General features: G+C 53.1%; 1 protein-coding gene across 1 annotated transcript in view; it reads right to left on the bottom strand.

Annotated features, from left to right (window-relative positions):
- Window positions 1-628: 628 nt before the first annotated feature.
- The window catches only part of LOC112114423 (carboxyl-terminal PDZ ligand of neuronal nitric oxide synthase protein-like), a 58,950-nt gene continuing 32,139 nt past the window's right edge, over window positions 629-27,439 (bottom strand). Inside the window, exons 3-11 of the mRNA XM_024211144.3 lie at window positions 15,881-15,973; window positions 14,528-14,586; window positions 11,307-11,415; window positions 10,289-10,430; window positions 9,647-9,807; window positions 6,247-6,414; window positions 4,107-4,272; window positions 2,084-2,441; window positions 629-1,472 (exon numbers count right to left, since the gene is read on the bottom strand). Of these exons, the coding sequence (XP_024066912.2) occupies window positions 974-1,472; window positions 2,084-2,441; window positions 4,107-4,272; window positions 6,247-6,414; window positions 9,647-9,807; window positions 10,289-10,430; window positions 11,307-11,415; window positions 14,528-14,586; window positions 15,881-15,973 (1,755 nt within the window). The 3' untranslated portion in view covers window positions 629-973. The remainder of the gene's footprint in view (window positions 1,473-2,083; window positions 2,442-4,106; window positions 4,273-6,246; window positions 6,415-9,646; window positions 9,808-10,288; window positions 10,431-11,306; window positions 11,416-14,527; window positions 14,587-15,880; window positions 15,974-27,439) is intronic.

Here is a 27,439-nt window from a genome sequence, read left to right as displayed (position 1 = left end):
AGCTGGGGCTGCCTTGGGCGTTTCAAAGAGCCTGCCAGCATCCGTCCCGCTCTGCCTGCTCCCAGCCCCAGCGATGCAGTTTCCTGTTCCAGCAGCTAATACATATTAAAGCTGATTCCATTCCCAAGGGGTCAGGAGTGGAGCATCTGAGGATTTGCACTTGGGCCCCTGTTCTGTTTGCGGCTCGCTAGGCAGGATCTAATACCACTAGCCAAGAGACTCGCACTGCACAGCAGCGGGGAACGCTTGTCACAAGTCAGACCCCAGTGCTGGGGAAGGGGGGAGGCTAGACCTGGGCCCCAGCTGGGCTCAGCAGCAAAGGAGCAAACACGGACTGGAACGGACTTGCCTCCTCTGGCTGGGGTAAACACGCGTCACCTGCACTGGGCACACAGCTGTTCAGGCACGTTCAGCGGCGCAGCAGCCTGGCCGGAGAGCCGTGGGAATGGCAGGGTGGGGTGTGGCGCTCACTGGGCGGAGGATGGCGCTGTCTGGCAGACACCGCAGCCGACCATGACTGGGGCAGTGAGTCATGGCAGTGAATGAGCACCACCCTCCCAGAGCAGCGGGGCAGCGTTTCCGAGAGGCACCCTGCTGCGTGTGTCACTGGACTGTGCACGGAGCAGGATGAGGAGAGGCCCTCGGCCACCTGGGGGTTTGGAGGACGGTTGTAGCAACACTCTGCCATCTGCTCTCCAAGCCAATGTCTGTTGCACAGTGGGGTCTGCAGCCCATGGCCTGTGACGGCTTGGGGGGCTCGGACTAACCTGGCCTCGTCCTGTAGCACCCAGCAGCCTGTTGGGGAGGGCATTACAAAACTAGCCTGTCTGCTACGTGTTGCAGAGAAGCCAGGGGAAGCAACCTGCTTCCTGGGCTAAGTACTAAGAACTCTAGTTACCCCGAAGTCTGTGCCAATCTAAATTCTAACACCGGGTAATGATGGCACCGGCACAGCTTGCCAGTTAACTGGGAGCTAAGCAGGGACCCTGCTGAGCCCCCTGGCCTCATCCACCTCGTTCTCCAGCAGCTCATCCTCCGAGAAGCTGATGTGCAAGCAGGTTTCGGTGCCCGCGGCAGAGAACGGCAAGGTGCTGTCCATGGTGCAGGCCGTGCCTGCCGGGTGTCTCGCTGGGTTCTTGCTAGCCATCTCGCCAGGTGCAGGGGCCCCTTCCGAAGGACGGTAGGTGCCAGACATGGGGGACACATGGCTGTTCTCGCCCCATGCCGGCCGGGCCCCCTGGTTGGGGAAGAGCTCTGTGCCGGGGGCAGAAGTCCTGGCGTCCGACTCGAACTCCGAGCTGGCGAGCGAGCAGGTGGTGATGTTGGTGAGACTGGATGCGTTGGGGCTGGGCAGCGTCGTGGGAGCAGCGTTCTCAGGCTTGGGTTCCACCTCCAGGCTCGGGGACGTTTTGCTCAACCTCTTCCGCAGGATGGACGGGGGGGGGTTGAGCTTGGGGATGGGCTGCTGCGACCTTGAGAGCACAGAGCAAAGAGACGTCCGTGTCTAAGCAAGTCTGCTGAGGCTCTGGGCTCAGCTCAGAGATCTCAGAGGCCAGCTGCCTTCTCGCAACTCTGCGGCAGCTACGTGGGTGGGGGGGACCTGCAGCACCTCCCGTCCAGCCCCCTGGTCGCTCCTGGGCCCTTGGGGACAGTGTGAGGGGGAAGCAGGCTGGGGACCGAGCCCCACCCCTGCTGTCCCCAGCTCTGGGCAGAGACAGGGAAGCTCCAGCTGCGCCCACAGGGCCCGGTGTGAAGGAGCCAGGAACGCGCTCACCCTGTCTTCTTACTCTTCCTTTTGGGTGTAATTTGTGCTCTGCAGCCCGCAGCGCTCGGGGGTGGTCACAGCTGCCTGGCCCACGGGCAAGACTCGCCTGCCTGTCTCCATTGTGGGCTGCAGGCTACTGGGGAGCGCGGCCTGGCCCAGCGGCTGTGTGCACCCCCCCGGCCTGCCAAGGCCACTGGCCCAGCCTCCGTGCTGAACAGACCAGCCAGCAAGTAGGGGAGGGTCCCTGCTCCTCCCGCAGCCTCACACTAAGTGCCGGTGGCTGTTAACCAGCAGGGGGGAACGGGGAGACCGACCTACCTCTCGTCCTCTGCTCTGCTGCTCGGGTCGCCTGCCTTCTGCCTGCCGCCACCATTGAGCAGAGCCTGGTCGCTGACCTCGGAGCCCTCCACCCGCCGGTACAGACCATCCTGCCCCTCCAGCACCACCAGGCGCTCGTCCCCGTCCGTGGCGACAGGGCCCCTGCCACCTTCCAGACTCAGGAGGTTGAGGTAGGAGGCGCTGGTGCCCAGCAGAGCCAGCGAGCCAGGGGCCAGTGGGCTGCCCAGGACACTGGCTGGGGTGGAGGTGGAGGGCAGGTTGATTTCCAGGCTGTAATGGTTCTTCAGGTTCAGAGACACGGACTGAGCCAGGGACAGGTTCTGCAAGGATCTGTCAACTGCCAAGGCAAAGAGAAGCAGCCTGGGTGAAGTGCTACCGGCCTCCCGCAGCGGCGCTTCCCCCAGGCCCAGCCACGCCCCTCAGAGCCTGGTCGGGGCCCTGCGATGTTCAGAGCAGGCCCAGCAAAGGCGGGGCGGGGAGAGAGGGGGCTTGGGGGCCCGGGCTCCTAGCAGTGAAGGCCTGGGCCTCTGCTGGCACAGCTGGGACAGCAGCCAGAACCAGTGGGAGCTGGACTCCGCGGCTCTTGGCTAGAGCTGCAGCAGGGTGATGAGGGCAGCGATGGTCCAAAGCCAACACAGGCCCCAGCCCCAGCTAGCCAGGCCCACTCCCCTCCTCCGGCATGGGGAGAGGGGGGAAGAGGATGGCTGCCTGGGGCCAGAGTGGGCTTTGCGTGTTTCCCCCCCACACTCTGCCAGTAGCCCCTCTGGGGCCGGTCAGAGGCTCTATGAGCTGAGTTGTGCTGGGTCTCAGTTCGCAGCAGCCATCTGTCTGCAGCATAAGAAAACAAACCCACAATCAGCTATTGGGCGTGGGGGCTGCCTGTCCCCTGGCTGGAGGACGTGCAGGCTGCCCTGCCCTGCCCTCGGGGTCGGGATGGGGTGCGCGGGCAGGGCAGACAGGGGAGCTTGCTCTGCTCTGTGGACAGAGGCCAGCAGTCTCCAGAACTGCCAGCCCAGTGCCGCTCACAAGGCCCATGGTCGTCTCAGGCCTCGGTGGAATTGGCCTTGGAACGACCGTGGGGCTAGACCCAGGACGGTGAGGCTGAGGTCTCGCGTTTGGTTCCCATCCTAAGGTCTGATCTGACTCCCTCCGTTCCCCATCTACGAAACGAGGTCAGATCTCCCCCCCTCCAGCGGGCTCCTCGGGGATCAGCGTACCCATATTGCAGTGCAGGGGGGGCACCTTTCCTCTCCCATGTTAGCACCCCCCTGCCTGCGTCCCAGCTGAGAGCACAAAGGCTGGCTGGAGCTCGGAGCGGCCTCCCTGCCTTGCTCAGCACCTCACGAGGGGTGGAGGGGGGGATTCTCCATAGCAGGCTGCCACCCTGCCTGGGACAGGGGTATTCCTGGGCTGGCAGGGAAGGAAGGGGGTTACCAGAGGCTGCCTGCAGCACCGTCCAGTCCCCCCCGAGAGCTGCAGCCCCATCCGCAGGGGCTGGAAATGGGAGCAGACGTTTCCCCACCGACAAGCAGGAAATACTCATCCAGGCCAAAGCGTCACCAGCGCCGTCACTGCTCAGGCTCCTGGTCCTAACTGGGCCCTGGCAGGGAGCTGGCAAAGAGCCCTCTGCCCTGATTCGGTGCTATGCCATGCTGCAGCACATGCTGGGGCAGGGCAGAGCCAGCGTGGCGGGGAGGGTGCTGGATTAGAGCAATGCTCGGCTGGAGCCAGCTCGGTCCCAGTGGCGTGTGCTTCCCAGGCTGACTCAGGGGAATGCTGGGGCTCTGGGCCGGATGAGCATGTGGGCTGGGGAGGGCTCTGTGCCCGGTGCCCCCAACGAGAGCGCTGTCCTCTCCTTCGCTCTCAGCATCTGCCTGTAGGAGGCGAGTTGGGTTGTTCTCAGCAGCTCCCCCTGACTGTGGGCTGGAGAAATGTCCTGGCCTCTCAGCACCACCCCTGTGGGGCGGCTCTATAAGAACCTCGCCCCCCACCCCCCCCTCACCTGGCTGCCTGTGTTGCACCTTGATCTCCAGCTCCTTCAGCTGCTTCACCAGCAGGGAGACGTGCTGCAGCAGGTCGCGGTTGGTCAGCAGCAGCTGGCGCACCCGGGCCTGAGCCTCGATGCGGGCGGCTGTTTCGGCAGCCAGCTGGTCTTTCAGCAGCTGCACCTGCAGGGTCAGGAGACGCCGATACGTCACCTTCTCCTGGGGAGCGGCCAGGCCGCGGCTACACTGCCCGCAGCTCCAGGGGGGCCCGGCAACAACCCAGACCTGCACCTTGGCTCCCTTCTGTCGGAGTCTCTCTCCCAACCCGTCTGAGTCTGCAGAGTGGGAAAGTACCTGTAACTTGGCTAGGATCTTTTTTTGGCCAAACTTGCTTTTGTTCTTTCTCCTCAGGCCTCCCCCCCTCTGACAGCCCCGGGTCCGGTCCCAGCCGGGTGAGCTCTGCCTTCAGAGCAGATACTCCCACTGTGCACTTCATGCAGCATGGGTCGCTCAGCTGCCAGCTTAAAAACCAGGGCCCTGTCTGCCCCCTAAATGTCCCAGGGCAGGATCTTTGGAAGCAGGAGCGTGCTCTTGTCCAAAACGTCCCCCTCCCTCTGGCTGTGCCGTGAACTAGGGCCCACCCCACAGGTGGCTGCATGTCAGGGGGCAGCACGCACGGAGGTTGTAAAGCCCCTTGTGCTATAGGGATGGAGCACATCGCAGGAGATGCTTCCACGGGAACTGGCTGCCCCCCTGCAGGGAATCCCTCGTTTCATCTCCCTTCCCCCTACAAAAGGGAGGAAATCCACAATGAAACGTGTCAGAGGGCCTGGGTTTCCAGAGGCTTTGGGGCACTTCAGCCCCACAGAGGCAGCTTCTGCAGGCTGTAGTCAGCCCCTCTGCAATACCTTGTCCCCTCCAGGTACATACCCGCCCCCCCCGTGCTAACGGTGAGATGCACATTTGCACACCAGGGCAGATGTGGCTGCTCCAGCCCTGTCTTTCTCTGTCAGCAGCCGAAACCAGGCACACTCATTGACCCCCGCCTGGCGGCCGTGGTGTCAGGCCGAGTGGCTGTAACGGCTGGGGAACATGCTGTGGAACAGCCACACAACGTGGAATAGAGGCGCAAAGGCAGGAGCCGGGACTCTTCCCTCTGAGCTAAATCTAGCCCCTCCCCTGATGGGCCATGTCAGAGCCGCTCTAGTGGAGCCTGGTCCCCACCAAGTTGGTTCAGGTGAGTAGGTGCTGGAAGGTGGTCAGTGCCCGTCAAGCACTGGCTGGATTAACCAAATAACAAGAGGTTTAAAAAAGAGCAGCCCCCCGGTACGGCAGCTAGCTGGGGATTATGACTAAGGCTAAGATTTTGTCACTGTTATTTTTAATAAAAGTCACTGACAGGTCACAGGCAGCAAACAAACATTCACGGAGCCCGTGACTTTTACTAAAACTTACCATACAAGCCGCGGCAGAGGTGCCCAGCTGCAGCCCCCACCGCAAGCCGCAGGGCAGGGGCTCACAGCCCCGGTGGCGGCCCCCACCGCGGGGCTATGTGGGGAGCATAGCCCCGGCTCCAGCTGAAGCTGAAGAAGTCGTGGAGGTCCGGTAAAGTCATGTAATCCATGACTGCCATGATCGCTGACTAAATCGTAGCCTTAATTATGACCTCTGGGTTCCAGACCCACCTCTGACATGGATGACTTTTTTTTGCCGAAGGGGGAGAAGGAGTGACTGTGCCTCAGTTTCCCCATATGTAAAGTGTTCAGAGTCCTTCCCTTTCTGGCAACAGGTTTGGGAGACAATGAAGCGAAGGTCTGTAAAGTGCTTGAGTTGCAATGCTGTCACAGAGCAGAGCGCCGGTATTGTGTCTAAGTCTTTATCATGCAATCCTGCTGCTTTGCCTCTACCTGCATGTGATGCTACGGGCCACATTCTACCTTGGATTGCTGTGCAAGACTCCCACGGGCCCCAGCCAGGGAACAGAGCAAGGAGCAGTGAAGGGCTTGAGTTATCCAAGGGCTAATTCACCTGGGCTAGTAGGAAAAGGAACCTCGTACAAGGCAGGGGAAGCGGTTGCCAGTCAAAGGTCATTAGGTGGAGTCTGTGTGTGTGATTTCCTCCCCCCGCCCCCCAAAACAGGGCTGTGGAGCCCCTTACCTGTGCCACAGCCACCTGTGTCTGCTGCTGCTGCTGCAGTAGCTGATGCTGGAGGAGCTGCAGGCAGTGCTGGGATGCCAGCGGGGTTGCCGAGGCAGAGGAGCAGGGGCTGCTTGCACTCAGCAGTTGCTGGGACACGGAGGGGTAGATGGAGCAGTTTTCAGCATCCTGGGCACAAAGAAACAGGCTTAGTGACACAAGTTGAGCAGTTCCCAGCTCCACTGTTGGTGAGACTTAGGCCTTGTTTACCAGAGGGTTTGCTCTGGCTGGAGTCGTTGGTACCGATCCCTAGCGTAGGCAGGCAGAGCTGCTCTGCACGGGTGTGGCTTACCCCAGCAGCACTGCACTAATGTACTATGCAGCTTAGAACGGTCTTGCCTATCCGTAGTAGGGGTTTGCACCAGTGCCTGGCTACTGACAGTTGAAAACCCTAGTGTAGACAAGGCCTTCAGTATGTTGAACAAAGTGCTGAAGCAAGAACAGGCTCCTGGTGTTAGGCGCTGTACAGGTGCCTGCACACGCTCTCCCGGCTTTCCAGTGACGCCACTTGCAATGAGTAATATCCCTGTGTGCGTGTGTATCTGGCGCTCAGAACAGGAAGCAGGGTTTACTTCCCCTGGCATCTTCCCCTACTGGGAAGCAGTGGCAGGAAGTGGCTCAAATCTCCCAGCAACCACCCAATGGGAGCTAGTCTCCAAAATGCTCCAGCTGCCCAGAATCACCGACAGATACTAGGAATTTTGCTGTTTGGCAGCCAGAAACGTTTGAATGATAGCAGATGGACTTGAGCCAGATCCATTAGCGTATTAAAACACTGCAGGCAGACACCATTAATAATTAAGCAAAGCAGGTTTCCTCCCCCTCCGCTAAACCTCAGAGACCCAAGCCCCCACCCCATCACATCACTAGAAATTAAAATGATGCTGGAGAGTAAGTCTGACTGATTTCAGAGCTGCCTTTCTGGCTCGTAGGTGAGTGGAGGTGAATCTCTCCCTCTCTCGTGCTGGGCAGTGTCCGAGCCCACAGGAGTTTTACACTCTCTCTCACTTAAATCCTAGCCCCCTGGGTTAATGCTCTCATGCGTAACCGTCCTAAATCAGCCCTTGTTAATACACTGCGGAGTGGCTGACTCTTCAAAGCATCAGCAATCAATTAAAGCTTGGTTCTCTGGACACAACACTCTAGGGTCACTCTTTTAACCCCAGTCAAACGGCCCACTAACAACACACTGTCAGGTTTAGCCCGTTGGGCGCCGTCTGAAAGGAAACCCAGATTTAGAGGGGAGAAGTTCGTTGGTGATTGAGAACCACAGCTGTCAACTTGCAGCCGGGTAAGAGAGGGCGTCCCCTCTTTGCTCGGCAGCACCTTTCATCCCCATGGCTCCAAGGCTCTTCGCAAAGAAGCCAGCCCTGCACAGGCTGCGAGGGTCCCTCCCGACGACACACAGCGACTACGCAATGGCCACGGGGTGTCGAGCACGCAGCAATGCTACACGCTAGCCTGAGGCAGGAGGTGACTATCGCAGCCCAGGGAAAGTGGAGGAAGAATGTAAAGAGACAGAGTGTAGCTCTCAGAGGGAATACCTCATTTAGCAAGGGCTGAGGTTAACACCGTTACTCCTGTGAAAAGCTCCTGGGTGTCTTCAGTGGGCAGTCGTACCCCCGGACAGCGATGCCTCAAACAGCACATGCTCTCCATGGAGGGGAACGAGCCACGTACCGCTAAACCACCAACATGCCACGTATGGCAGTGAACAGGCGCTTCCGGGAGGGACCCTGCTACAATCAATAGGGAGGTTGATGCGATGGCACTACAGAGGAGGCCCATGCAAATGCATGGTTCTGGCACAGGAGCTTCCAGGCGGGGTGGGAGTGACAGCGTTGGGCTACACGATGTGTTTGCGCATTCTCTAGTGGGAGACGGTTCGGATCAGGCTCTCTAATGTACCCTTCAGGGAGCCGGGGGGCGGCGGTGCCATTCCTCTCTTGGCTACGAAGGATTTTCGCAGCGCCTCTCTAGTGGAACACCTGCAAGTCAAGGGTGTAAAACAAAATCGCATTCCACCTGGGAGAAAACAGTGACCTCCCTGCAGAGAAAAGCCAGTCTTGTCAGCCTGCAGCAGCTCCCACTAACCCACTCTGTCCTGGGGAAGTGCATGGAGCCACGGCCAACCAGTCCCACTCGCCCGAAGAATTTGCATTTAAAACTCATTTCCTTCCCTGGGCTGGCGCGATGCAGGTGCTCCAGTGCCCAGCTGGACTAGGGCCAGCCCCGGTTATCAGTCATTCAGGCACCTTTGGAAGCCAAACCCTCGGAAATACCCAGATTCCAAGCCAATGACACACATCCCATTTTCATCTGTTTCACTCGTCACTTTCAGCCGGACTCAGCAAGTGATGTGAGCATTTCAACCAGCCAGGAAATGCTCACCGAAACAAATCTTCGGCTCAGTTTTTCATTACTACATTATGTCGGTTTAATAGCAACGTAATCACTGTGTGAGTTCAACACTGTGACACAGCTGCTCCAGCACCTCTTTGGACACCACTGTTTAACAACTGGGCTAGGAAAGGGACACAGGAATTCCCATAGCAGATCAGATGTCGTCCATCCAGCCTGGGATCCTTTTTCCAACAGTGATCAGTACTTGATGCTTCAGAGTAAGGTGCAAGAAAACCAGACTGGACAACCACAGAATAATCTGCTTACAGGGGAAGCTTTTTCCTACATTATATCAATTAGTTGGACATCTTATTGCCTAAAAACTGAGGGTTTATCGTCCTTGGTTTTGGTCCTGTTTAACATTAACAGTGTGGGTGTTCTCTGTAGCCACACAAAAATCGAACCCCTTTTAAAATCCTGCTGAGCTCTTGGCCTTGGTGATATCTTGTGGCAGCAAGTTCCACAGGTTAATGCTGCAAGCCCACCCGGGAAGGCCAGCTGTTTGCAGTTGCTGCAGTCCCTGTTTGTTGCTCCTCTTCATTTCCCAGTGGCCAGCTGCAGTGAGCCATAGGGGAATTGCATTCTGTATAGCAAGTCCTACAGGAACAGTCCTCTATCAGAGGAGCTCAGGATGCTTTAGAGACATTAATGGAGCCTCAGATCTGCCAGACAGTGCATGTCCTGCAGGCAAGATCTGCAGAGCGTAGGATGGAGCTGGGGAAGCCTGGACAGGTGGCTACCTGACCTGCCTCTCTACTGCAGCTTTCAAAGGAATGGGCTCTCCCGCTGGCTTTCTCCCAGGGACATGCCGAAACCAAGGCAGTTTAGCACCCCATGACTGGTGTTGCTGTGAACTGGCCTCCCGAGCGAGGCTGTGGAACCAACCCCCAGAGGAAAATGAGTCATATCAGCGAATGGGCGTCACTCTCCAATTCCCCCCAGCTCCGTCCGTTATTACCTGACAGCTCTTGTCTGTTACGATCTGTCCGGATTTCAGGATGCCCAGCTCCCCCATGGGGGAGGGCGACTCTTCAGTCCCCCTGTCAGACAGGCCGATGCCATCGGAGTCCACGTCAGCCTCATCAACATCCGCTATCTTGGCTCCTCCCTGCTGGTGAACTTCAAATGAGAGAGTAAAATAAATGAAGGAACCAAAATGCGAGCGGATCAGAGCAAGGAGACTGAGCGGCGGGGCTGGGCTGGCAGGAGAAAGGAGAGCAGCTAAAGAATAGTTTGGCTTTCTTTAGCTGTCTCCATGTGTTGGAGCCAAGTTAACAGACAGGAAACGTGCCTTGGAGGGTCAGCGCAGCGCTGGGCCAATTCCTTAGCCCTTCAGTGGCTCAGTGTCCACACGGGTGAAACTTCCCTCCTCTGGATGTTTTAAGGCACTCTGCTGTCGTTGCACTGAAGGGGCTGGAGCAGCAGAGTCCGTAAAACGCACGTTCTCTGGGCTGCGAGCCCTGCTGCGGACATAACCCACGGTCAGGGCTAGCACCAAGCCGGCGATGCATCGCCAGAGACTGTCCCCCACCCAAGAGCACCCAGTGCGCCAGCTGCCTCGGGAGGGGGCTCTGCAGGTGTCCCCGGGGAGCTGAGTCACCTTCTAGAGGCTGCTCTTCCACAGACTTGTCGCTGGCGCCATCCGCCTGGCCGTCCGCGTTCTGCAGTGCGTGCTGCAGGCTCAGCTTGTGACACACCTCGAAGGCCTGACCCACTGTCCGCACCACCCGCATGGCCTGGCTCTGGGGAGCAGAAGGTTAGAGCCCTTTGGAGCAGGAGCTTTGCCACAGGTTACATCACGGAGCAGAAACCAACCATTCCCAGGAGACTCCTGCTATTCCCTGCCTCCCACCACGGCTCTGCTGATGGGGAGCCATCCCTCCACATCCCAAAACAGAGCCTGGGCCTGCCTGGAGAGCCAAACTCCCCCCTTCTAGGCCCACTTATCAGCATGCAGGCCCCAGGAACCTCCATAAGGCTGCTCGGGGGCAACGGCATTTAGGAGGCATCAGATAATGGGGACTAGAACAGCGCTAATCACGTCCCATTTTGAAATGCAGCTGCCTCTGGCTGGAGCTCCCACTTCTCTGCACAGATAATTCTACATCCCTTTGTGCCATTGTCTCCCCAGACAAGGGAGTTTCACTCCTGGCTCCCTGACAGACTCTATTCCTTGGTTTGCTAGGACTGGAGCGTGCTCTGGGCAGTTATCTGTGTGAAGGGGCTGGGGCAGAGTCCTTCCTAGATCTGCACTGTACGATTGCCTGCTAGAGAGAGTTGGGGGGAGTGCAGGCAAGCCTGAATCGGATCAACTTTAACTTCTGCAGCCACTGCACTGGGAAGTGTTGGTCGTGATGCAGATACGTTTAAGCCAAAGTTAATGAGCCTACTGATGTCGTTCAACATCCCTAGTAGTCTGCCATAAATGGGATAATTAACCCTACAATATGTCCTTAGATCTCCGGGTAAAATCCGGGATGAATTCCCAGCAAGACTCACTTGCCCCTTTGCTGTACCAAGTACCCGTCAGGGATGGGGGGGTTCTCCCGGGATAACCCAGACCATTACAAAGGGTACACGCCTCTGAAAAGCTAGTCCCTGCGAATGACCCACCACACCTTCTTTTTGGATTTGAAAACGTTGCATCTGAACGAGTTGTTGGCGCCATCCCTTGCAATGTAACTGAAAATCTTGAGGTCCTGCGAGTCGTGCGACACGTAGAAGATCCTAGTTAGAAAAGACACAGCATGAATCGGAGGCACTAAGCGTGGCAGAAACCTAGATTCCAGTACAGCAAATAGGCAACGTGAATCAAACCATCCAAGGTCAGGGTCAGGCACAGAGTGGCCAGTCAAAAGGATCCTGGGGCAAAGGGAAAATAGGAACAGTCACATGGGTTCTAGCACCTTCTGGAAGAGAGATTCTTCTTTCCTCCACAATGATCCAGGCCAGCAAGCAGCTAGTAAGATGGCACTTTGCATGTCAGAGAGCAAATCACCGGTTTCTAAAGCAGGTATAAACTCTTATGAGATTCTGTGAAGCAGCTAAAAAGCTACAGCATTAGAGACCAAGCATATCCCTAGCTCCTGACAGTGAATCGAGTCTCCCGCTGCAGCATCGGGAGAGAGAACCAGTCATGCTGTTCGAACAGCTAAAATCACATTGTGCCTAGCACTCATTCAACCCAGTGACATCTGGGCTAGGAAGTTACAGGGGGTGTTTCGGGCCCTTCCTGTCGCATCAAAGGGAACAGGAGCAGTCTGCCTTTTGCTCTCCTATGGCAGCAGAAATAGCCCTTCCTCGCCTAACCTTTAGCCATTAGCCTCCACGTGTTCGCCGGTTCTACCTCAGCCCTCGGCCGCTGAGTGAGCTCTGCCACGCAGCGGACAAGGAACCGGAACCCTTTCAACCAGAGAGGAAAGATCCAGGCCTACCCAGTGTCAAGGACGACTGAAGGGACCACAGATGACCACCTGCCTGGCAGGGGCAGATTCGGGGCAGGGGTTCCCAAGTCCAGGAACCCACCACAGTTTGGGGAAAACACTCAGCAATGAGCGATGTCAAAAGCCGCTAGCTAGTTTGTCCTAGCTTACAAGGCAGCAAGTGGTAGCAGAGGCCCGTTATCATGAATGACAGACCGAGGGTACAATACAAAGGCCAGCTTCCTTCTGATGCTTCTGCAAAGGATGCTGAATTCACTCTCCACCCCATTCCCAACTCAAGGGATTTTCAGCCCCCCTTTGCCCCCACTACCCTCATTAGCCCTGGATCCTTCCCCTCCTCCACCTGACAAAATCCATTTCCACAGACCATGTTACGTTTTTTCCACTCAAATTTTTGTCCATTTTATTCCCCACAGATATTTCGTTGGGTAAAAATGCACGGAGTGATTTCAGCTGTGAATGCAGAGGAAACGAGGGAGACAGGCACGCGTTTCTCCTTCCTCCTCCAGTTCTCTGCCTTTGAATTCTGCCTTGAATTCGCAATCAGGACAATTATCAAGAACACCGACCCGGCCCTGTAATAAGCAAGTCGTCTTCTTTGAAGATTATTTTAGTAACAATCAAGCTCCTTTCTAGAGAGTCTATTGAAATTACCCTCTCCCTTTGGCACACAGACCCGTCTCCTTTAAGAATGCCAGAAGGGAGAGGGACAAGAATAAGACAAATATCAATCGTGCGCCTTGGAAACTCTTCCCCACCATTCGCTGGATGTAAAATGTAGGTATCTTGGCTCCTAGTGCTGTGGGCTTTGCTCTAACGATGCAATTACTGGCTTAACAGATTTAACAGCCTGGACCAATTTAGGGCCTTTAGAAAGTTAGTTTTATAGATCCCCTGCAGCCATAATGATGCTAGGTAAGGAAGGAATTCCAGGACCATATGTCCTAAGGCAGCCAGAATCGAGAGACAGCTCACACACCAGAATTCAGAGATGTTCATTAGCGAGTCTAGTCTGCCCACTTGACATGTGGGACGGGGGGATGGCAAGTGATTGGTTTTAGTCCTTTCAAGAGATTAACCTGAGATTCAGTTACCAGTGTCAGAAGCAATTAAAGGACACCCACTTTCCCCATGTGTTCCAATCCCCGGCGTTGAATGACTGCCCAGGTGTTGTATTGTAGCTCTGCCTAGGGATCGAGAACTGGACCACGTTCGGCTCCTGGGGAAGGAATGCTGCTCTCGTGCCAAGCACAATGGCCCAAAGCTCTATGACAAGGGGAAGGTTTCCGTTGTACGCCCGCCAGGCAGTGAGTGTAGACAACACCTGCAGGCTCTTCCCCAGCCCGACAGCAAGACGTGGATTCACCAGTCATCTCTTCTCCTCCCATTGTACAGAAAGGGTCTGCTCTTAGCTGGGGGGCTCATCCCACCCAGCATTAACTCCTTATCCACTGGGATGGAAACCCTCCAGCAGGGGCTCCGCTTGTTCAACCTCTCAGAGCCAGGCACAGCCTAGGCTGCGGTCACAAAGAACTAATGGACAAAGGGGCTGCTCCAGCCCCCCGGTCTCTCCCTTCAGTCTTCCCTGCCTCTTGCGGACGCATCCATAGCCGAAAGGCAGCCTGCACCCACCCACCCATTCTTCATAGACCAAAGAATCCCACTGGCTTTAAAACCATGTGACTGTATCTGGCCGTGGCCACATGGCCAGACCCGACGGACCATTGTGGTGCCGTGGTTAGAACAGCCACCTAGCAGACAGGGCGCTGGTTTCTAATCCCAGCTCTCCCGCTGACTTGCTGTGGGGGGAGGGGTAAATCACTGAAGTCCCCGCCCCCCCATCTGTAAAGCGTGGAGAACACCTGCCTCCTGGGGGAGCTTCCTGCCTGCAAAGGCTTGGAGATCTTGGGGTAGACTGTAGGGAAAGGCACTGTTATCGTACTGGGCTCTGTATGGGTCCGGTTCCTCACCCTATTCCTGTCCATGCTAGAAGGCCGATTAACGAACGCTGTCTTTGGGAGCACGCGGCAGAGAGCACCGAGGCTAGGTTAGAAGGGGGAACGGGGTGGATTTTTCCTTAATTCAGTCTGTGTCGCAACTGACTGTTCTCAGCACCTAAGAACAATGGTTTTCAGTCACCCTCCTCTTCTAACACAAATAATACGTATCTATTTTAAACTAATATATTCCTAAATGGCGGAGGAATTCTCCAAAAATGTAGGGAATCAGAGTTCCTTTCTTAAGTAACGCAGCCACCTTGTTAATTTAACACAGGCCTTTGAGAAGCACCACCGTCGCCAGGCAATAATTCGGCACACCGGAGCCATGCTGAACGCATCCGATTACATTTGATCAGTTGCCTCTAGAGCTAGCTAGCGCAATCCTCCGCAGCCTACCTGTAGACAGGATCGTGCATCACTAACATCTTACTCTCGTCCCAGGTCCATTCTTTTCTCTGTAAGCAGGGAAGAGAAAAAAGGAATAAGACACACCTCAGGAGCTGAAGCCACACTGCTCTGCCTGATGAACTGTTTGTAATGCAAACCCAAGGAGAACAGTGGGTTTTACCTCACCAGGATCTAGACCAGGATTTGAATATTTTATTGACAATCATTTGGCTGAAGAAAAGCTGGTGCCTCGGATGTAAGTGCATACTTCGGATCATTTAGCCGTCCCTCAGGCTTGAAAAATGGTCATGAGATAGAACTTGGTCATCACGCAGACAGAGGAAGGGCAGGTTTGGCATTGAAGGCACTGGACTGACTAGGACGTAGCAGATTTGGGTACAATTCCCAGCTCTACCTCAAAGTTCATGTGTGATTATGGGGAAATCATTTCATCTCAATTCCCCATCTGTGAAATAGAGATAATGGTAATTCCTGCCCTCCCAGGGTGTGGAGGATTAGCCCATTAAGGTATTAATGTACGTGAGGCGCTTAGTGGAGCTGGTCAAAAACCCGCTAATTATTTTTTATGGGAAATTTAAAAAAAAATAATTGTTGTTGAAACTTCCTGTGAGAATTCTTTGTTTTTTTAGTAAAAGAAAAAACAAAACAAAACAAAACACACACCCCTCTCTACCACCCAACAGTTTCAACTGTCAAAACTGTTTTTCAATCAATTGTTTTTGATGGAAAATTTAGAAAAAAATGTTGGTGAAAATTCTTTCAAGAACAGTCATTTTTCATCAAAATTCTGCTCCCCCAGAACCATTGTGAGCAGCTCTAGCACTTGGACACAGCACTGGTACCACAGAAAACCCTGTATGCAAAATGAATCTGATTTGGCCTCACAGAATCCTTCACTCTTGTCAGAATTTCCCACTAAGCAGCTAACTGCCAACTCCAGGCAGTGCAAACCCCTCCCTCCGCCCTCTCACTCACTTCCCTGACTATCTTCACACCACATACAAAAAGCTCCTTTGTAGGAAACAAATCTACTGATGTCAGCCAAATGAGGCCACAACTTCACAAGAGTCAAAGAGGACTGGATATTTATATGGATAGCAGAGCGTCCTCAGTTTCCATAATTACACAGATTTTGGCAGGGATTAAACCTATCTCTAACCACTAGAGATTAGGATGAGACCTAATGTGGGAGATGGAGTATCCCACATCTGGTGACTGTGAGGTTCTTACAGCTTTCTCTGAAGCAGCTGATCCTGGCCACTGTCTGACTGGGCTTGCTGGACTTTGGGTTCTGATCCAGCCGTGGCTAATCTCTTAGACACGTTCAGTGTGAAGTCTCACCTTCTGCTTCTTGCGCAGAATCACCTTCACCCCGTCCACAGAAACGATGATGCTCACTTTCTTCTTCTTGATGTTCTTTGCTTTGAATTCATACTAAGGGGAGAAGGGGAAAGAATCCCAAGTTAGAAGAGATTTCAGGTCAATAGTTAACAGCTGGGATGGACTTAGACAAAACAGGCAATTTTAGCCTAAATTGTATTTTAAAAAATCTATTTGTTAGCGTAGTTCTAGCTAAAGGAGGAGCCATTTTGTGCCACTGAGGGGAGCGTGTTCAAAAGGCACACTAGCAAAGGTGTGTGTGTGTGTGTTAATTAAAAATGACCCTTGTAGAGGAGACAAACTGAGCTTGACTTTGGTGGGCTATTTTCAAAGCCCACAGTTTCCCCAGCTCTTAACGGGAGCTGAGCACTGAAAGTCTGGCCACAAATGCCATGTTCTTGAGGCCTGTGGCTGGAACATGAGCGTTGGCATCTACCCAAGTCAAATCTCGAATTGACAAGTAGACTCTCACTTGCACGTGATTGCCAAGCCCGAGAGACAGTGCCAGTGGAGTGTGGGGGAGGGAAGCACATGGTGGATGGGTTTTGCTGATGCTAATGACTAGTTAAGTGGCAAGTGACATAAATGGGCTTTCAATGCAGGGAGAGGACACAGCACACGCAGTCTGGATAAAGTCACGGGGAGGCACTGTTGTCAGAGAGGGGGGCAGCAGCCAGACACTTACATTACGGACCCAGTCCTTACGCCCCCATTCTGGGCTTCGTTCTGAGCTGCTGATATTTTTACACAGGATTTAGCTGGCCCCGTGTGAACAATGGACTCCATGCCTGGGCCAGACCCTCAACTGCTGTAAACCAACCCAGCTCCATTGAAGTCAGTGTAGCTTCAGTGATTTACGCCAGCTGACAATCTGGCCATGTGCATCTATTTAAAAAAGTACTCTGGATTAACTTGGTGTAAGAATTACAATTGCTTGACAGCAGTGAGAATAAATCCTTGTTTTAATAGTCTAATAACATCAACTCAGCTGTAACGGAGCTGGTGAAATCAGCAAGGGAGTCATTGCACGGATTGCCTGACAGCCATAGCCCTGTAAACAGCAGCAGTGAGCCTGGGAACATTAATGTTAGACACTTCAAAATTGCACAAGATCCTGCCGGAGTCATGGAGGCCCCGATGCAGGCGCATCTGTCTCAATCCTGGGTAGTATCCAGATGCTGGCAATGCACTCAAAGGCAGCGCTGCTACCCCCACAGCTCTCCCATCTCCAAAGGGGACGTCCCTCCCCTCCTTACATGGCCTACTCCATTTTCCTTTTAAAGGGGAAGAGATTTAAAACCTTTTTTTTTTTTTTTTTTTTAAAGGAAAAGAACTCACACCTGGTTGCTGCTAATTTGCAACTAAAAATAGCAAGAGACACATGACCCGGGCCTGAGGGCTAGATTTGTTCGTTCCCTGCATGGGGTACGGTGAGATTGCCGCAGTGGGTCAGTCTGGACATTGTTGTTTCTGAAATTGCAAGATCAGGGTTGGTTTGTTTCTCATTTTTCTTAAAATACAGACTAGGGTGATCCCAGAAGGCCCTTTGTGGCAGTGCAGGCAGAACCAGGCCCTGGGCAGGGACACATCATGGTCACCTCCTGGGCCAGCCTGCTACCCCAAGCACCTGGCTGGGCAGAGGTAGTTTCTGCAGCTGGGAGGGGCAGTCCTGGCATGCCCCATCAGTTGCTCTGTCGCCACCAGTGGAGAGGGGTTAGCCCTCCATGGGCGGAGGGCTTGGGTAGTTCTGGGCACTCTGGTGGGCCACATGTTGCTTAGACTCAGCCCCAGGGCAGAGAGTGGTGGAGCCCCTTCCCACAGCCAGAACGAACTGCGAACGGGCTCCCAGAGGGATTTGCAGCATAGTTCATGGAATTCTAAAATAACAGGCACTTGTCAATACTTCTCTTTCAATCTATTACTTTGCTAGAAGGATTCCTGGGCTGCCATCCCCATTGTCTCCTGGTGCAGAGGGTCAGTTTTGAACACACGTATTCTAGGCGCAAAGGGCCTGTCATACTGCAGCAGCCCAGGGGCCAAGCCCAGACACAGTAGGCAGCCCTGGGATAACCTGCCCCCAGAGAATGTTGCCTCCTAACTGTGGGTCTGGGTCTAACTATGATCTACAACAGTGCTTCTCAACCAGGGGTACATGTACCCTGGGGGTATGCAGAAGTCTTCCAGGAGGTACATCAACTAATCCAGAGATTTGCCTAGTTTTATAACAGGCTACATAAAAAGCACTAGTAAAGTCAGTACAAACTAAAATTTCATACAATGACCTGTTTATACTGCTCTATACACTGAAGCATTAAGTACAATATTTATATTCCAATAGATCTATTCCATAATTACATGGTAAAAATGAAAAAGTTAGCAATTTGTCAGTAACAGTGTGCTGTGACATTTCTGTATGTGTATGTCTGGTTTGTAAGCAAGTTGTTTTTAAGCAAGGTGTAAGTTGGGTACGCGAGACAAATCAGATCCCTGAAAGGGGGGCAGTCGTCTGGAAAGGCTGAGAGCCCCTGATCTGCAAGAGCAGACAGGGTGGAGGAGCCAGGCAGTTCCCTTACTGAGGTGCCACAAGTGCTGAGAGAACCCCTGGTGAAAACCACCTTTTCTGTGCTGGAACCTCCTGAAAGGGAGCTGCAGCTGCCCAGGAAAGGCCCACGAGAAGCCTACATCTCATGGCAGGCGGGTGCAGTACTTAGAGCATTAGCTGGGAGTGGGGATCCCAGGTTCAATGGCCTGCTCTGCCACAGATCCCCTTTGTCACTGCCAGGCGAAGTCCCTTAACGAGTGTGAGGTGCTCAGATGGGGCCAGCTAAACACCTTCCCTGGAGTGTGGACACCTTGCATCGACATGTGCATGTGGTACCTAGATTCACATATGGCTCCGAGCAGTGAGGTCTCTGAGCACCTATTGCAGAAAAGGAGCCTCCGGAACCCATTACACACCACATCAGCCTCGCAGCCAGAAACATTAGGTGGCCTTCCTGTCTATCAGGCTTCTGCTGCTGCTCATAAAATTCCAGCACTTCACACTGTTTATGGCAGGCAAACCCCGGATAAGCTGTACCCTTTTGATCTCTCCATGCATTATTACTCTGAGACAAGCTGTTTAAAAATCTACCTGTCGCGCCATAGCGTGCGAAGCAGGAGCTAAACGTACAAGAGGGGCGTTTGTGTTTAAATGGAGGCGTGAACGTTAATGGTCGCAGAGATGAGGGACGAAAGCCCTGGCGTGAGTCGTAATTCTGGCAGCAAAGTCCTGATCAGGCTTCACTCACCGGACCCAGATTTGGCTCTCTGGCTGTGGATCTACCATGTGTTGGCATGTGTGTTAGCTAGTACCAGTTTCCTCACACTGGCTGTGGCCATTCCTGTTCTCACCTGGCTACAGCCTTCCTGCTGGATCACCTCGAACGGGCTAGTGCACAATGTACCTCTCGCACAGCGGAGGCAATAGGTCTCCAGCGACAGGCATTAGCCTGGCTTCAAAGTCATTAAAACTCATTGGGCCTTGAAGTGCATCTCCAAGAAGTAAAATCCTTCAAAGCCCAGGAGGCATTAGGATGGCCCTGCCATTTTGGGCCACTTCGCATTTGGAGTAGCTATGCCAGCTGGGTAAGAGAGATCATCACTGCACAGGGCACGCCTAGGAGAGGTCATTACTATCCCATTAAAAAGCCACGCACCAGCTCTTGTCAATACTCCTCTTTCAATCTCTGAGCACAAGTGGCAGATGGGATCCAATTGCAGAGTCATTTAATCACTTCCTTTCTAGTAAGAATCAATGGGGTTATATTTTAAATAACCATTTATATTTTTTGGAGGAAAAAGCAAATGCAAAAAAATCCCCACGCTGGACTCAGACGACTACATTCTATAACCTAGCAAAGACGAAATGCTTAGTGTGTAAACTAACCGAGAAGAACGCAGATGGTTCATGGGTTATCCTTACACTGGCTTCTAAGAAAGGGGTCGATGTTCCTTGCCTTTTTTTAATTTTATTTTATTTATTTATTCTGTTTCCTCCCCTACCCCCCAAATTTGCCAGTGGTACCGAGGACCAAATTCTATTCAGCAACATGGTGTTTTTGTGCCGACTTCCAGGTTTCAATAGTTAGTCTTTTGATAATCATACAGGGAGGGGTAGAAATACTTTTGGATATTAATGATTCTGAAGATGCCCCTAGGTTTGGAAGATTCAAGGGGGAGACTGCACAGACAAAGGTCTGTCTGATCTAAAGAACCTACATACGATGCTGCAAAGAAGAGGCAATGCCTCTTTCTGGCCTGCTTTCTTGTAATTTAGCAGCTAAATTTTATTCTATTTAGAGACAGTCAAACCTACCTGATCTGGAATACACTCTGTAACTGCTTTAAATCCCTCTGTGCAACTCCTTGCTTTGCATAAGGGCCTGCACACTCTTGGTGTGTAATATTAACTTACCAAGAGCTAAAAGCTGTATGAGCAAAAAATGTTAATGGAGCCGTGTAATGCATATTTCATCTGCTAATTCCACTCAAGTAGATATAAATTACATATGCAGATACTGGCTTCCATCTGCTGATGAAAGAGACTGGTTAATGCACATTTGAAATCACTTGCAGTATCCAGAGCTAGGAACAACTTACATGTATGGAGAATTATTCGAGAAAGCAATTCTTAACGTGCCTTAATTACTCCAGGTATTGGGGCCTTTATTATGTAAATGAAGAACCACGGTAAAATGGAAAGGTTTGTGGGTCTTTGAAATTGACTTGGTCTCCGCGAGATGCAGCCTCTCCGCTAGTAAAGAGCAGCCAGAAGAGAACCCCCAGAATCAGGAATGGCCAGGATCACTGACATAACACCTGAGGTTTTGTCCTCCTGTCACATCTGTCACAGTAAGAGAAAAATGTTTCTGAAGCAGAGATGCTTGGGCTCTTTGGAGCAGGAATACACGAGAGCCTGAAAATGCCTCTCCACAGAGACCAGATCATAGCACTTGTTCTGAGCCAGAAACTCTAGCATTTTCTGAATGATCGGTCAAAGGCACTGCAGCCGTGAATGTCTCTCTCATTCACTGTCAGTTACAAGGACTGCAGCGGTTGTGCCTCTGCACCTCAATTTGAGAAAATTGCAGCTCCCCTGTCTGACCAATTTCAGAGCAAAAAATCCAAACGTTGTACAGACTCCATATTATCATTGACAGGGTGGTAACCCCAAAAGGCCCAATCAGGAATGCTGTGCTGGGCCCTGCACCAAAGGCCAGGCAAGGGCCTTCCCCCAAAGAGTTTACAATCTAATCTCATACAATCACTACCACTGTGTTGTAGCATCCTTTGAAAGGAGCACAGAACAGTTCAGGAAAGAAGTCTAGAAGAACCCTCTGTCCAGATAACACTGCAGAGGAGTCTACGGAGGCAGGCTGTAATTACCCAAATGGGAATTCAGCCCAGACAGGGGGGGGGGGGGGGGGGGAAATGCCACAGGATTTTTAATATGACCAGGACCTCCATTTTAAATGTCAGGTGAAAGACAGTATTTCCAGCTGCAGTGTCCCACTGACACTGGGGGAAATGGTTTGGATATAGGATTACGGCTGAGCAAAGTCCCCCCACCCCCACCCCGTTGAATAACCAGGATTTTCCTGTGGGATTTCCTATCCAAACAGTAGCAGGACTGATCTTATCTAGCTCCTAGAGATCAAGATCCCAACTGAGGCCGGTCTAGCTGCAGATTTACCTTTCAAAGAACCGGGGTGCAGGGAGCTAGAATGTAAATGTAAAGTTAATACCGTGGCGTGTGTCCACTACTTCCCAACCGTAAATGTGCTGTTTCTGGACCCTTATGTTCTAGAAAAATAAATCGCTCCACCTCCTTCCTCAAAACACACCTTACTCGAGATTGCAGGGGAAGTAACAGACGCAGGAAGTATATGGAACTCTGACCAATTCTGCTCCACTGACAGAACGGGTAGTCACAGTATCCTACTTGCATGGCTTGCGGGACAGCTATTCCATGCCCCAGCTCCTAAACTAGATGCAGCAAGTAGCTGATCTACGCAACCTAATGAGGTACCTTTCCCTCCCACAGCAATTGCAGGCTGGAGCTTCTGAAGCTGGGAGCGTGGCTCTGTAAGCATTAATAATGTAGGGAGAGTGAATATTGTAAATGTATGGAACATTGCTTGTTTCAAACCAAATTTGCCTCCCTCGCACATGGAGGCCACGTTCGCGCTCTCTTTATTCATCTCAGTATTGCTATTAGAAGCGCCGATCTTTGAAACTGATGTGATTAGAAAATTAAACTCTTACTTTTCTATTTTTAAATATCCCATGAGTTTCCCTCTCAGCATCTTAGCTAGCACCGACTTAGAGCATTACCAGTGCACCAGACCTGCAAAGGGGTGGGTGGGTGCGGAGGGGGAAGGAAGGGCTTTGGTTCTTCCCCTTTCACAGCATACGACTGTCCCAGCCCCGTGGACTGCGAGCAGCGCCAGAGAGGTCAAACATTCGCAGGAAGTTGGCATGTTTGAATGTAGCTGAGCACAGCTGGGCCTGTGCTCCTGGTAACGGGGCAACATGTAAACAATACTACACAGATCGCTGTTGATTAGACTGTCGGACCTCCCGTCCAGTGGAAAAATGAGGATTTATGATCCTTAGAAACATAAAAGTGGCCACTGGAAAGCAGAAAACGAGCAGGGAATACACTGGACGAGGTTGGCAAAATATCCTGAATACGCTTTTTTTCTAATTTAAGCTAGCTCATTCCGCCATCTGACTTATCACATTCCCCACACAAAGCTCTCTGGCAGACCTACGCCTGCTCTGCCTGGATAGCTGCCCCCTGGGGCATATGTCACAGTGCAGGGCTAGCTGCCCTCTGTCCCCTCGCAGGCCTCTCAGAAGGCACCAGCCGGGTGTCAGACCTTGTGCCTTTACCGCTCCTGGGGCGGAATTTCGCAATCCTCCCGTTCTCACACCGGGCCCCAGGTATCCACTGTGCTTACCCTGCAGGGCTGACTGGGTTCGGACACCTGGGGTTCTTTGCGTCAGCCATCTACGACTAATGACAAATATCGTACTCAGACAGCCGTCTCAAACCAAAGGGTCCAACAGTCTACATGCACATCTGTCGTCCCTGAAGGCCTACCATCCTGTGATGGCGATCTAATCAAGCCAAGCTTCTCCAGAGCATCCCAATGGGGCGCTGGATCTCACCCTCATTTCCCATGAGTACTCAACCTCTCTTCAGAGGGACCCTATAAATCCTGCCACAGTTCCTTTGTTCTTCTACGTTCCAGGCCTTTTCCTGTCCTGGCCAGAACTAGTTCTGTAGGCTGGCTGGAGAGGAGGTAAAACCATCAAAGCTACTAGTTCTGGCATTGTCCCTTAACAACTCCTCAGTGTTTGCTGAGAGGTGACTATCCTGAGCCATTCTTTTCCTTCCTGCCTGTTTTCCCAGCCAGCCCTCTGTTGAGTTAACCCCATCTACCATAAACATCCCAATAAACAGACAACATACAGTATTAACAAATGATTACAGAGCACCTCCAAATCCATATGCCCCATACGGGGAGAACAAACAGGAGCCTCTTGCCCCCCTTAAGGAAGGTCTGTAATTCCTCTGCACTTCTTGCTAGTTCAATGGAAGCAGCCGGTCCTACAAACAGCCTTTTGCTCTGTGCAGTCAGCTCGTGGAAATATGTTGTGTGGGCAGACGAGCAGCAGGCGGGTCGTTTTCTGGATCAGGCGTGGGATCCCCACGTGCCCCCTTTACCGGGGATTCCACTTCCAACCAAAATTCACAGCTAGGCTTCGACCCACTAAAAAGCCTCATGTTTATGCCCAGATCAAGCCCAGCATGGGCGGAAGCTTCACCCGCCACAGCCCTGGTCTGCCGGGACTCGCTCTGGGGCCTCGGCGTCTCCAGCTTTCCCACTGCCGCTAGTATCAGGAGCAGGGCCGGTGGAAGGATGTTTCGCACCCTAGGCAAAACTTCCACCTTGCGCGCCCCCCGTCCCCCCGCCCTGAGGCGCCGCCCCCCTCCGCCCTGAGGCGCCGAAGAAAATGGCGCCCCCCCAAATCCTAGCACCCTAGGTGACCGTCTAGGTCGCCTAAATGGTTGCACCGGCCCTGATCAGGAGGAGCATTTTGACCTGTGTCACCTAGAGCTGCCCAGAGCCAGAACCCTGCCGATGCTAACACTAGGGGAGCAGCTGTAGTGTTAGAGCAATGGTGTGGGAGCCTGAGTGCAGACACTGCCTCAGGAGTGAGAGGGAATCTGGACTCGGAGCCCAGAAATTCTCTGGCCCATGTCACCTACGGGTCTCAGAGCTCTTTAAATAGGTGGCTTCACCATGCTTCTGTGAGGTAGGCAGTGGTTACCCCCCTTTGAGAGATGGGGAAATAGAAGCGTAGATAGATCCAGAGCTGGTAAGTGGAAGTAACAGCAAGACAGTCAAACAGCTGGGAAGGGAACCCAGGAAACCTGAGTTCCTGTCCCTTGCTCGAGCCAGCAGCCAGCCCTCCACCCTTAGCCTCACTGCCAAGCCCGTCACCAAGGCGCTGAGCAGTCTCTCTGCAGATGTCCGTCCACGAGGAACTGGACTGCGAGCACCAGCTCTTTTCACATGGGCTACGAACTGATACGCACGGGTATCTGAGCAGGTGAGAGAGAAGGGAGAGCCTTAGCAGCCCATTACTCACTCACAAGCCATCCAATCCTGCACAGCTTGTGTATATTATGACCAAAGGGACATCCTATTGCATGGAAACATATGTGAGGAGGAGACTGGCTTGCAGCATGTACAATCAATCACCTTGGAGCATTGGAGAGTTAAGCTAATGATGACTGGACTGGAGTGTTTTGGTTCAAGCCAATACCCGCTGAACCCAAAGCTGCAAGCGACATTGCAGACTGGGCTTGCCTGATTCACTCTGAGGGGCCCAGTGTTGCAAAATCCAGGGATTAAGCCGGTAGAACATTTTGCCTTTCCTAAAGCCTCCAGCTTGGCATTCCCAGCAACGTTTTGTTTCTAATTGATCTGACCCTCAGGTTTTCTTGGCCCTGAGCCCAGTGACCCTTAAATGAGCAGGTCACGTTGGCCAGGCGTAGGCGGTTCGTGTGCTCAGCTTGTGAATGCAGCTCTGAGACCAGCTTCTTGAAAGTTGCCTGTAAAAGGAAGCAACAGCTCAGTACAGCTCCTCTTAATTCAGCCTTTTGCCATACTCCAAATCCTCGCAGAGTCACAGGGATTTTCTGTCTCCCTTAGGGGCATCCTGCAGGGGACAGAAAAGCTTCTGCCAGCAGCTATAGTAGGTACATTGGGCACATTCGGGGTGAAATCCACCCCGGCCGCTTCCTGTTAACTCATATTTTGGCCTCAGAGACAAACCAGCCTCCTGATGGGGTGCACACGTGCAGGTGTGTGAAGCCAGAATACAGCTCCCAGAGTTTTGCAAAATTCTCCTGCACCGCAGTACAGACCGACCCCCTCCCTCCCTGTACAATTCTGGAAGCCACAACCAAGCACAGTTCGTGGACGGCAGGAGGCCAAGTTGTGGACCAGGGCTTTCCAGAATACACGCCCTCCGTTCACCCGCTTTGCTGCTGAAACTGCACTGCCAGCTGGTTTCAGCCCAAATAGCTAAAGGAACCTCCAAAATCCATTCCAGAAAACATCGTCCCGTGTTACTGCCAAAGCCTTCCCATTGGCTAGTGCCTAAGTGAGGCTTTAGGTCTGAAAACAGATCCTGCAGGAACACTGCTCTGCACAGCTCAGCAGAATCCCTCCAAGATCCTGAGCATCTCCTGCTTTCACACACACACCACCTCAGAATCCAAAAGCAACCGGAAAGTGACCGAGCCAAATACTTCCTGCTGAAACAGAGGTTTTCCGTCATTTGCAAACACGGATCCTCGCAGCACCTCTCCGAGACAGGGAAACGTTGCCCCATTTCATGGTTTTGGAAACCACAACCCAGTGGCTTGCCAAAGGCCCGCTTAGCAAGTCATGGCAGAGCTGGGACTAGGAATTGGGAGTTCCTGGCTCCTGCTCACGTATTTAGGATCACACTGCTCTCTTGTACAGTGTGTGCAAACTTGCTATTCCCCAGAAGAATCCCATCCTCCAATGTCTGTCATTTAACTACATTAACGAGTCCCTGTGATGTCCAATGCCCAGCACCCTGGGGTAATCAGGGCTGCATGGCATCTCAATTGATGTGTGCCCTGCCTAAGAGCCCACGCAAAGCCTCAGACCGATCTGGAGAGAGGCTCAGCAGCTCCTAACAGGGAGGAAGGAAAAGCCAGTGGGTCAGATATTTGAGATTAAATTAAAAGCAGGAGAAATGTAAGTGAGCATCCCCCTAGGTTCACTCCCCTGGGGTGGAGTTCAGGCTGATGCTCCTGGGAGAGGGGGATTGTCAATCATTTACATTTCATGGTAAGAGAAAACTGATAGATGGTTTTTAAAAAAGGGGCTGAAGACACTGGAGATAGCCAGACCAGATGAACTGCGAAAGCCTGTCCTTGAGTTCAGTCTTTAAGCATCTGAAAGGCAATAATTATTTCTCCTTTAAAGAACTTCCTTCCCCTCCCTCGAGAGTCTCCTGGAAAAGGCAAACACTGTAGGCAAACAGTTTGGGAAAACAGGAGGAGGTCCTGCCCTGGACTGAGGGGGTTAATAGCGAGGCGCACCGTGATGAGCTCTCTGATTACAGCGGGCGGAGGGAGGGGTCAGTCTGACCTGGGGGGGTCAGAGAACTATTTCCAGGCACACCAGACCTTCCTTTCTTCTCTGTACGGAGGCTGAGGAGAGCCTGCCTGTCTGGGCTCTGAAGAGCATTCGGATGGGCACGCACTGCAAACCCTTTCTTTTGATCTGGTGCTCTCTGTCTTCAGTAGATCTGGTGTTAAGAAAACTCCTGCCCTCTGGGCTTTTCATGCAGACGGCCCCCACTGCCGCCAACCCCGTCCACCTGGAAGGGGGGCTAGCAAAGGCAAAAGATGTGTCTGGAGCCCAAACCCTTGCTTGGTGTCGGTCCAAAGGACGTGGGCAGTGGGTCTCCAAGTGCAGGGAGCTGCCAAGGGCACACAAGGGGGCGGGGGCGACAGCTCCGATTGGACGTTTCCGTTCCTAACCACGTGTGCTGTTCGGGAACAAAACCCCTTCACCCGCTTTAGAAAGGGACGGGAGAAAAGCAGCCTTTTCCTGGCTGCCTCGTTGCCAAAGAGATTCAGCAGCTCTCCCCCAGCGACCCGAGCGGCCGCACAGCCCAGTGCAAGGTGACATCATCTGCCCTTTGGGGCCTCTCCAACAAAGGCACCATTATGTACTGTCATCTCCAGGAACCCCCCGGCGTGCCCAGGTTGAGCAGGGAACTTTCCCACACCCAGCTGCTCTGTTGCTGGGGTGGGCCAGGCCCAATTCACCAGGGCAGCCCAGCGCCATTCACTCACTGAAAGGGAACAAGGGCACCTTTCCTGGGTGCTGTGCTATCCCGGCCCTGCCTTTCCTCTCG

The sequence above is a fragment of the Terrapene carolina genome, unplaced genomic scaffold (assembly GCF_002925995.2).
Source record: "Terrapene carolina triunguis isolate 2854851 unplaced genomic scaffold, T_m_triunguis-2.0 Scaffold238, whole genome shotgun sequence".
In the NCBI taxonomy this organism is placed as follows: domain Eukaryota; kingdom Metazoa; phylum Chordata; order Testudines; family Emydidae; genus Terrapene; species Terrapene triunguis.
This window is presented reverse-complemented; position numbering and strand designations above follow the sequence as displayed.